Genomic DNA, 12,303 nt, shown 5'->3' on the forward strand with positions numbered 1-12,303 from the left:
TCTTTTGTTAATACAGTGTTCCATTCGTTGTGATATTGTGTGTATCTATTTGATATTATATCACCAAAATCTATTTTGCAGATGAAAGCGTTGCAAATATTCTTCTTAGATATTGATTTTACATGTTAATTTAAACTGGAAAGATGTTTTTTTCTTTATTTATCAAAATATGGTATATAAAATATAAATCGAAATTTTCTAAATAAATTGACACTAAAAAGACGCACATTAGAGAGTGTCTGGATTTTATGTATACCTCGCTCCTTGAATATGATTTTACACACTATTCAATAAGGTTTACCGCTCTACATCAGTATAATTCATCAAACAACTTCAATATGATTAACCAAACTACTTCAATATGGTTTACCACGCTACTTCAATATGATTATCAATACTACTTCAATATGGTTTACCACACTACTTCAATATGATTTACCACACTACTTCAATATGATTTACCACGTTTCTTCAATATGAATTATCAAACTACTTAAATATGATTTACCAAATTACTTCAATATGGTTTACCACGCTACTTCAATATGATTAACCATACTACTTCAATATGATTTACCACGCTACTTCAATATGCTTTACCACGCTCCTTCAATATGATTTAACACACTAATCAGATATGATTAACCTCACTACTTCAATATGATTTACCCCACTACTTCAATATGATGTGTACCGCCGTAATATTTCCATACTTCTTCAATAAGATGCATACCAATATCGTATCTTACCAAACATTACCACAGCATCAACGTACTAGAACAATTAACAAAATCACAATCGGTACAGAATGACCAAACACTACTTAAAAGGAAACTTATCTAAGACAAACATTTCACAAACCCGTGCTTAATTCATTATTTTGATGCTGTCTATATATTGCCTCCCATTTTTGATAAGTGGTTGCATTTTTGTAGGGATTCCCCAACATGTTTGAACAGACAAGCTGTACCGAACTATTCACCTTTGTGAAATAAGACTGTTACATATTGTGTTAGAATACGTTAACCAGGAAGGTCAGTGGACGGACATTGCCTTCAGGCCTATTGGTCAGTATGTATGACGGACAATACACATCGCTCGTGAGTCCCGATTTCGACTCATAGTGTAAACGTTGTTGTTTTATTTAATTGATACAAGAAATACATAAGGACAAGTTTGTTTCATTTCTTTTAAAAGCTAACTGTTCTAAGTCTAGACTAGAGTATAGACATAATTACACCAAACCAGACTGGCCAACCTGTAAACAAAACAGCCTACGTGGGAAGTAAGAACAAATGTCGCTGGGTAGGGGACATTTCAGTACACTCACACTGATGGATGAGCTTACCACCACGAGTGACCTCCCCTCTGGCTAGTGAGACAGTGACGCATGGCCTTTAAACGTGTCTTATTTAATCATATTTATTGAAAATGATTTTAGGCAGAGTATCTAGCACAGTGTGACCAAACTCTTGAAATGACATACGTGATATTTGGTCAGTGTATGTTATCAATCCTAGAATAACATTATGGTAAGTTTATACCTACGAGACTATTTTATACAAGCGGCTCTTTTGTTTGGTAATCCTCTATGAAAATAAACTTACTTCATAACGTAATCCCTTATTTTTTTTATGTATCATTAGTTCTTATTATGAATCTGTAACTTCTATAGATTGAATATTTATCAATGGTCTATTTCCTACTTTAGCAGCAGAAATTATCAGATTCCAAACTGAATTATTATAAATGGAATTATAACTAACAGACGAAGTATTATTTTAAAAATCAATAGGAGAAAGAAAAAGAAATACAGGTTTAAAAGTTTTTCGATTCAAAAAGCCAAATTGGTTGCTTTTTAGGACTAATAAGTGGTACACATACTTATATAATTAGATACATTTCTCCAAATAGCTCGTACTCTAATACTACAGGCAGTCAGAGTGACGGGTAATGATATTTTGACCCATTCCGTCCCTTATTCGGCGGTTTAGAGTCGACTCACCGGTCAGTTGCATTCTTTGCTTGACAAAGTAAACAGACGTTTTCGAAAGCTCGCAACATAAGTTTTCAATTACTGTTTGTTTTCAATACAAACTTAGCCTTTATAATTCCTACTTAACTGATGAACCTCATTCCAAATTTTCCTCTAGTACTTCTTTCACGAAGTTCAGTTTAGGTCACAAACATTCATCAGTTTTTAAACAGTGTTGTTATGGCTTAGACAGTGTTGTTATGGCTTAAACAGTGTTGTTATGGCTTAAACAGTGTTGTTATGGCTTAAACAGTGTTAAGGAATGAACATATTATGTTTGGTATGGTGCTAGACACAATACAGCTGACCGCCTGTGACGCATGATATCATGAAAGTCTAACAAAACCATTTACCCTCGAGTTAGATTTTCCACATTTAGTAAATGCGTGCTTGTTTCATGTACACTTAATGTCCAGCCCCGGTCTCAGCTACACTGACCTCTAGTGACAAAGGTTATGCTGTTATCTCTCAGCCAATCAAAAGTCGAACAGAAGGAGCAGGAATGTAAATTCCTAAATAAAAGGATACACACTTATATAGATATATGCATTCACAAGAGTTGTTGGTATCGAATAAGATCAATGACATTTATACTGAGCAGTCTCCTCCTGGTGGGGACTTGTGTACTGGAAGTAGCGGGAACTAACCTTCTGGGAAATGGAGACTTTGAGGCGGGTACCCTGGGGACTTACTGGAGGAAGTCGGGATGTTCTTGGGCCATAAGCACCTCAGAGAAACGTGGAGGAGCGCAGAGTGTCCACATCACCGGGAGGTACTCCATGAATTGATATAATTAGTGATATGTCCACAGATAATTGATTATAGCTGATACACATTATAACATAATAACATTCTAAAAGGTTCGAACTAAGGCACCGTCTGGAAAAACAAACAATACATATTTGATTTGTTTTTTGTATGCTGATTCTGTGATCAATTTAATTTTGTGTAGTGACGATGTGGCTTAAGAGTATTTTGATGCTGCGGATATTTTAGTATTTTCACGCTGTGGTATAATGTGTGTGCTGACGCTGTAGCATATTTTCTGTGTTGACCGTTTTGTGTGTTTTTCTCAGCTGTCATTCTGGTATAGTTTGTGTGCTGATGCTTCCGTATTTTGTTTTAACTCTATAGTATATTTTATTTTATTCAATTTTCCAAAGATTCAGTGTAATTAGAAATGCCTTACAGTTATTTAGGCAAATCTCCATCGAATAAACCATTAATTTTGGCCCAAACTATTGAGAGGCTAAACATGGAGTGAATAGTTATCCACCAGTTTCAGGTACACAAATAACTTTTCTTATCTTAAGGTCAAATAACTGGGGAGGACTTGGCTATTTTATTCAACCACCTGATGTCACTTCTGGTAAATTGTACGCTTTCGTTGGACACATCAAATTGGAGAATCTTGCGGCTGGTCACTTGTATCACGAGGTGATGGTGAAGCTAAGAATAGAAAAGCTCGACGGTAGGTTAATGTATTATTTTTGCCGGTTAAAGATGTAATTATAATTGTTGTCTTTTTGTATTCTGCTTTTGTAACTTTTGAATTGTAAGGTGATATAATCCTATGCCAAATCCCATAAACGACAAGTTTTTTTCTCCGGTCAAATATTATTCTCGGAAACGTATCAATCTCCATAATAGCTAAACTAAGAACCAAACGAAAAGTTGCAATTTAACAGCAGTTTATGTTTCTTTGTATTATTTGATTCTACAGTATATCATTTAAATCTAAATAGTTTATCAAGTAACTCTATCGTAAATCATCTTGCAAAAACACCTTACAACACAGTATATCAAATAATAGTTAACTCAAATAACTCTAGGGGCTCTACCGTATAGCACTTTACTTTATCATCTCACTCTACAGTATGTCACTAAATTCTATAGAATATCGAATAACTCCATAGTATATCAAATTACCATAAAGTCTATCACACAGCTCTTCTGTAAAGCACCTAACTTGATCATCTACCTATACAGTATATCACCTAACTCTACAGAAGAAAAGAAAAAAACTCTAAAGTATATTAAATCATAATTGCAGATCCTTGGCTTTTACATTAAATATACATAATTTAAGATCATCTAAGATTATTGTAGATTTCTAGATGTCAGTTTTTATCTGTAGGAAGTAAAACTTACTCCAATCTCAGCATACACCCTCGACTTCGACCAGGATCCTGGGAAGAGGTGGGAGGGGACGTCAAACTCCCAAGCAGTAAGTACATGGTCATTTGATTCACCAGATCACTGTGCATGACTAGCGTCATTTCAAACAGAAAAACTGGTATTGCTCATTTTGCTCGACAACTGTTTGCAAGTATATTATCCAAGTGGAAAAGAAAGCGGATTTTTTTCGGAGTTCATATAATATTGTTAATTATTTTTTCAGATGTCAAAGAAGTCAAGATCTATATCCAAATTGAGGAAAAGGAAGTTAGTTATTTCTTTGATGACGCAAGCCTTGTGGAGCTCGTACCGGACCCGGACTGGAGGTCAAAAGCTGAGTCCAACATTGACCTGAACCGCAAGGTCACTCTCGATATCCTGTAAGATAAACAAGCCAGCTTCACCTGAATGTCACAAAGATTTGATTTTCGTTTTAATGACGTCAAATTACATTAATTAATCATATAATCGTTTTGTTTAAAATATGTATGTCTTTAATATGGATATCGTGATTTTTTTTTACAAATGAATATCACACAAGAACGATAACAATCAAATGATTTATTTAAAACGCAAATATGCATATTTATATATGTGTATACATAAGTGGGATAAAATGAATAATAGTTTATTGGGCTCACGTTCTAATCGTGATGTCTATATTAAATATTGGTCCTACTATAATTTCTTACATTTTTCAGTGTAAAAAAGGTCAGAGGAATCAAGTTGAAAGATTTCACGATAGAGGTAAGTCAGGATGATTGTGACAGATGGCGAAAACTGATATTACGACTTACATATATTTTTGAAACAAAAAAAAACATGACTTTGTTTCTAATTGCAATTGATGCATTGTAACAAAGTTTCTTATCTGTCGTTTATAACTATAACACATTTCCTTTAACAAATGTGTCGAATGTGATAAATGCAAGTCTTTTTCCAGAATTTTGTATATTCCATTATGTCCTAAAAATGAGTATTACTATAAATTGTTTCACTAACAGGAAACTAACTCAATAGTCTACGTATTATTAACTGACATTACATCATTTTCTATTCAGGTTGAGCAGAAGCGAAGTGAGTTTGGACACGGTACAGCTCTTCAGGCGAAGCTATGGACCAACTCAAGTTATTCTGTCTTCAAAGACTTTGTGTACGATACGGTTAAACCGGAGTGGGGTGTGTTGATAAATGCTCTCAAGTGGAAGGGCATGCGATGGAGCGAGGTAACCTAAAATTGATATGCCACTCTCACAGATAGTTTGAAAAATATATTTTCTGTGTATAACTGTAAAGCAAACTATAAATTAAAAATAAATTCTTAATATTTCCTAATATTTTGCTCAATTGGACAGTAAATAAATCCTAATAATCCTATTTTAAAATGTAATTGTAGTAGCATTCGACGATATATGTCAGATCTTTTGTGAATATGTTTAATTGGTGCTTGGTGATAAAAACGCTGATGAAATAACAAGAATTTTTATCACGCAACCATCTAATAATAGGATTTAGTTGATTGTGGATATTCCCCATAAGAACACTTAGAAGGAAATCATGAATCCTCCTTAACTATTAATAGTGAATTCCAGAATCTTTCAGTTGCGGAAAGGTTGATGTTCAAAACATTTGATTAACATTTTCATTCTGATGTTTATACCAATAGAGCACCCTCAGGTTTGACGATGCTGACGCAACTATCAGTGACCTGCTGGATCACGGGTAAGTATAACCTGCTGGATCACGGGTAAGTTTGACCTGCTGGATCACGGGTAAGTATGACCTGCTGGATCACGGGTAAGTTTGACCTGCTAGATCACGGGTAAGTTTGACCTGCGGGGTTACGAGTAAGTTTGACCTGCTGGATCACGGGTAAGTTTGACCTGCTGGATCACGGGTAAGTTTTATTTTGTACATAACACGTTTGATTGATCTGCCGCATTGTTGTTTTCTTTTAATGTTATAATCACAAAATTTGAGTATCTAAAAGGACAACGAGTTGTTTAACCTCAGTAAAAAAAATGACACCGGCCAATTTTAGATACTTTCTTCAATGCGAATACATACAGCGTATATATAGATTGTATTGTCCATGGAATGCTGATAATTCGTTTGTAATAACTTCATTGTTTAACCAACCACTATTATACCTGAAATTTGCTGTACTGAGGGAAGACTTTTGAACAGAAAATTCATTACATTGAATGTCAGGTTGTCAGTACGTGGTCACAACGTGTTCTGGAGTGTGGAGAAATGGGTCCCCGATTGGGTGCGGAGCGTAACGGATCCAGCCGAGATGGTGACAAAAATCGACGATAGAATCAGTGAAGCTATCAATCTTACCAAAGGGAGGTAATTCTTTCTAAGAAAAGAAGAATGAACTTGTGTCAAAAAAAAAAAAGACAAAACACCTAGGAGCGATATGATAGAAATTTAAGACCGTAGCTTATCCATGGAAACAAATTATTTTAATAAATGGACTTTATATCTTGGACTAGCTCAATGGATTTTCATTGTTTACAGTCATAATATGTTTTTTGGCTAGAATATTAATATTTGAATAGATATTTCATTCCTCAGATTAGCACACTGGGGTGTTAATGTCTTAATAATACGATATCTTTCAGGCTGGCTCATTGGGATGTCAACAACGAGAACCTGCACGACGACTTCTTTGAGAGGACGACCGGGAATATCAACATTACCATGGATATGTTCCGGGATGTGCACACGGCTGAACCGAACACACAACTCTTCCTTAACGATTTTGGTGTCGTAAACCAGGGCAGGTACACAACGGTACGGTCAAAATCTGTATATATATGTACGTAAACCAGGACAGGTAAACAACGGTACGGTCAAAATCTGTATATATATGTACTTAAACCAGGACAGGTAAACAACGGTACGGTCAAAATCTGTATATATATGTACGTAAACCAGGACAGGTAAACAACGGTACGGTCAAAATAAGTCTGCATCTGTATGTCATCGTATATCGAGAAGTACCAAAAGGACGAACGGAGCGTGTCGTCTATGATACATTGTGCAGCCTGTTTCAACGACGGCTTCGGTGATGCCATCAAGTCCTCGAATATATTTAACATTAACGAAATCATTTACAGTATCCGTCAAGTGTCTACATTTTCGGCGTTATAAATACAATTGCAACTTATTCCGTTAGAAGGATATTTCAAAAAGTGCTATAAAAATAGATAGATATTAGATAGATACTGTTCTATAGGCTTATCATGTAGTTAGGTGTTTGACTCCGCTGGTGGATTGTCGGTCCCTAAGTTGGAACTAACTTTGTAATTCGAAATTATTCTGGCACAGTTTTGGTGACATGCTAGATTAAGAATAACGTATCATGTGGATGTTTTTATCTTTAGTATCACTGGTGAGTCCTATAAGGTTAAAATGGTCATATGGTGGAGTAGAATGTTTAATTTGTATCGGCTTTCTGCATCGATAAGGTGAAGTTTTGAATTGTTACATAGTATTTCTAACGATTATTCCACAGGTTTTTATTTACGCATCATCTATAATGACCGGTTATACGCCTCACTGTGAAAATACGTGTATCCATTACATACACTTTGTTTTCAATTCTTACTGCTTTTGTTATTTACAGGCACTTAAGAACCAAGCCAGGAGTTTTGTGGATGCACAAGTACCTATCCATGGTATTGGGGTTCAAAGTCATCTCGGGTCAACCGACGTCGACATGACCCAACTCAAGGTGTGTGTTCCAATGTCATACTTACAGTACATCATGTACCCAATAACTATTTCCGTATGCAGTCATGCATCGTAATTGGGTTCCAATCATTTCCATCACTACCACACTCTTTTAAAAAGTATAATACATTAAGGTATACACACTATCATACAGATTCAACATTTTAAGATTACACTTAAAAACGAGAAGAGGATAATATACCGGTAAAATGCTTCACAGTGGAGTGCATTTACGCAGTGCATACTAGATGATGAACCTAAAGAACTTCACGCTAGAGGACTATGTCTAGGGCATAACATCAAGTAGATTACACCCTACACAATTATATAGTATATAATCGTCTATATAACTGGCTTATTATATATAGATATGTAGATTACACCCTACACAATTATATAGTATATAATCGTCTATATAACTGGCTTATTATATAAAGATATGTAGATTACATCCTACACAATTATATAGTATATAATCGTCTATATAACTGACTTATTATATATAGATATGTAGATTACACCCTACAAAATTATATAGTATATAATCGTCTATATAACTGGCTTATTATATATAGATACGATATGTTGGGTTATCAACACACCACCCTTTACAGATTCGAGAACCGTATTAGCAAGTAGTTAGTTCCTCTGTCAAACTTAATGGTATGGCAACTTGCAATATTAATATACCACCTCTTTTATTAGTTTACTTACCAGCCATCACATATTATAATTGGAAGGCCGTAAATCATGTTATTCTGTCTACAAGGATAGACGAGGGAGTTTTTAAGGTAATTAAAAATGAAACATAATGTTCGTTACCCAATATGAGTAGGGACATATTCTATTAGTTTTAAGTCTTATGTTTCTTGTTTGCATTTTGTCATAGTACCGTCTAGATAAGGTGGCCGAGGCCGGTCCGCCGATCTGGGTGACGGAGTTGTCCATCGCGGGATCCAACTTCACGGCAAAGGCACAGGCCCTGGAGGACGTGATGACCATGTATTTTAGTCACAAGAAGGTGGCAGGCGTCATTTTATGGGGATTCTGGGGTGCATCTCTCAAGTGGCCAGCTAGCACCGATGCGACACCAACGGTTGCTGTAAGTATATAAACGACAAATATAAGGAACCCTTAATAAAATGTGTAAAATAATTCTTAATAGTTGTTTGTTATTCAATGATGGAACTTATATTTCAATTCTTATTTTCAGAGTTAGCCTTATATCGCGTTTCCACTTACGTTTAAATGTTAAAAAGGATCAATTAAATAATCCCATTCCACAATTCAGTTCTTAAATCAACAGCAAAACATAAAATAATGACATTTTGAATAATTTTGTTCCGTTTTTAACGTGCTATAAAAAAAAAGATTTTTGACACTTTGAGGCATTTCTCCTATCTTATCTCTGTCAAATTGCAAATAAATCAGAACGAATGTAATTTATGGATATTATAGGTAACGACTTATACTCTTACATAAACTGTGAGTATATATAATTGAGAAATGTATATAAGATATCCGTGCCTCTTTCATGAAGTCAAGATATCGAGTGGAAAATACATTAAAGAAACAGTTCTTCGAAAATAAGATGTTGCAATCGGTATATTAACATCCAATGAACCCCAGTCGACAAGATGATTCTTGTGTTGAAGAAGTAGCACTTGTTTCAGAATATCTAAAAGCGATTATCTAGACCAGCATCTACTGTATTTCATTCGTTTAACACAATTTCATTTCAGGTGAACAAAGCAGGTCAGAAGTATATGGATCTTGTCAACACCGCATGGAGAACAAACTGGAGTGCAAAGTTGAAAAACTACAAGAACCAGAGGTATTTCAAGGGAGACTACTCCATCAAAGTAAAGAAGAATAACGTTACACTAAAGACCATTAACTTCAATCTTGTGAAAAACCGAAAGCTGAAATTAAAGGTTAAAGGAACAAGTAAGTAAGATATAAAATCGGATATAACCATCAAATACATAAATACACCAGTTTTAAATGCCAATGATTATATACAAAATTACCAGGACTTGAAAGGAAAATTAAAGGAACAGCAAACATAACTTGTAACAAACGTCATATATATACATATGTTGTACAAACATAAATCAAAATGTCATGATTTTGATGCTTTTTTATGATAGATGGTATGTTAAAATAATCAAGATTGGTTTAACCTCAGCGGTATTTTTTAAAACGAAAAAAAACCACCAATGAATTTATTTTGTTGTTAGTAATTTGTCCTTTCACTGTATTTATTGAACAAGATCAATGATATATCAGAATTACATTAAACTGCATCAGAATGGATCCTATTAAAATATGTAATACAAATTGAGAGGGACCCATTTGAACTGGTTTAATAATCCTTCTCTTTCTCATTTCTTTTATTGGTAGTAGTACTCTCTCTCTCTCTCTCTCTCTCTCTCTCTCTCTCTCTCTCTCTCTCTCTCTCTAATAAACTTCAATCTACTATTCTTTGTTCTATATTTTTTCAGCTGCCTCTCCAAAGATATCCGTGAACCTCAAGTGAATCTACATTGTCCTTCACCCCGCCACCGGATGTGCTTAAACAGACATTTTCACTAGCTTCGGGGAAATGAAGAAAGGACATTTGAAATGCGAAAGTTATAAACAAATAAACGTCCAATGCTTTAACTTGAAACAAGTACAAAAAGTGTAAAATAACATGGACCAGTTAAAGGGAGGTCTTATTCGGCATTATTCCAATAAAATCTCTTTCGTTCCTTCCACTTACATAAGCCTTAAGGAAACAAACACAACTAAAAAATTGAATATATAGTGTTCTTGTTGTTTCTGGGTATTTTTCGACATTGACTGTTTTGTTGAAAATAGGCGAACTTCGAGATTTAATTCCAAAGTACCAAATATCGAGAATCACCATACATCAACTTGAACTGCAATTTTACCAATCGTATGGGTGAAGTCAAGAACTATGCTAGAAAAAATTAATTTATTGGGCTCCTCTCATATTTCAATATCTAGGTAAAGCAAAGTGAATATCAGTTTGTTTATCTTTACATGTTGCTTAACATATTCATTCAACCTCCACGGCATGTACCTACTACGGCAAACAGCATAGCTACCTGGCTGGAGAATTAAAACAATTGAAGAGGAAAAAACATCTTGCATCGAAAAATATTATAAAAAATATATAATGTAACGTTGGACGAGCATCCGTTGTGTACTTCGGCTAATGATCACAAAAAGAAATAATTTGAAGAGTAAATAATGTATTTATAACAAGAATATATCAAAAACAAATCCCACTCACATTCACACTCACTATCTCACAGATAACTAATAATACTACAGTCTATTATAGCTTCACTCCTTGACGGCACAGATGACACCTGTGAACAGCTTATGGAATTGAAAATGAGCATGCAATAATATATATCGTAACTGAATCACAACATTATAACCAGTTTCGTATTAGGAGGTAACACCATAATAATTACAACCCTCCTATGTCGTACTTTATGTAGTTACACGATATATGGGATAACTAGGGTGTTTTTATTCAATTTTCATTTAACAGCACAATTTACAAAACATACAATACATTATGTTAACAAAAAGTAGCACTTTATACTGAGGCCCACACCAAGACAAATACTATTCGCCACGTACACAGGAACCACACATTAACTCTACACACACATAGGAAGAAGTATTACACATAAACCATTTATGAAAATTACCACTTTTCCCTCCTAAACACTATTGCAGTCTTGTATGTAATATAGTCTGTCAATGCATTCCACAACTCAAGTACTATCCATGGATAACTATGTTGTAATTACTTCAAAACTATGTCGTCATTACGACAAACTATACGACATACAAAATTTGATCCATGCGGCACTAACTGGCTACCATACAGGTATCCTTACAACCAACAGTTAAAGACCTAGTTCAGAAGTGTTGTGATACTGCTTATTCATGTAGAGGAATAAATTAAAAGCTTGATTTTGAAGAACGTCCAGGAAACCCTATAGTCTATTTAATAGTGTATATTTTTTTTTTATTACTATTATTTTCATTTTGCTTGACTTGAATAACATCTGGAAGATAAGGTCCCTTAAATAGACAAGTCATGTGATTGGAACCTCTCAGACTCTATACAATGTAGTTGAAAAGGTTCTCGTGTCGTTTTTCCAGAGATTGGCGAAGACGACCCCGAGAATACAAACTGGCGACGCGTCTTTGCAAATATATTGTTGTCAAAAGAAATGTTTTGTTAAAACATCTCATTGTTATTACGTACACAGGGAATGATAGTGATCGCATTTTGTCCTGTTTTTACATTGTTATTGTCA

At 34.6% G+C, this 12,303-nt stretch overlaps 1 protein-coding gene across 1 annotated transcript; it reads left to right on the plus strand.

The window, feature by feature from the left end:
* The first annotated feature begins 2,610 nt into the window (after positions 1-2,610).
* LOC110445816 (anti-sigma-I factor RsgI6-like) lies at positions 2,611-11,066 on the plus strand. The gene is made up of 13 exons (XM_021490612.1): positions 2,611-2,807; positions 3,349-3,506; positions 4,173-4,262; positions 4,437-4,593; positions 4,915-4,960; positions 5,275-5,439; positions 5,880-5,935; positions 6,425-6,565; positions 6,841-7,012; positions 7,848-7,955; positions 8,844-9,056; positions 9,697-9,901; positions 10,459-11,066. Exons 1-13 carry the CDS (start codon positions 2,617-2,619, stop codon positions 10,491-10,493), a joined length of 1,737 nt encoding a protein of 578 aa, XP_021346287.1. The 5' UTR covers positions 2,611-2,616; the 3' UTR covers positions 10,494-11,066.
* The last annotated feature ends 1,237 nt before the right edge of the window (positions 11,067-12,303 follow it).

The sequence above is a fragment of the Mizuhopecten yessoensis genome, unplaced genomic scaffold (assembly GCF_002113885.1).
Source record: "Mizuhopecten yessoensis strain PY_sf001 unplaced genomic scaffold, ASM211388v2 scaffold2383, whole genome shotgun sequence".
NCBI classification, from domain to species: domain Eukaryota; kingdom Metazoa; phylum Mollusca; class Bivalvia; order Pectinida; family Pectinidae; genus Mizuhopecten; species Mizuhopecten yessoensis.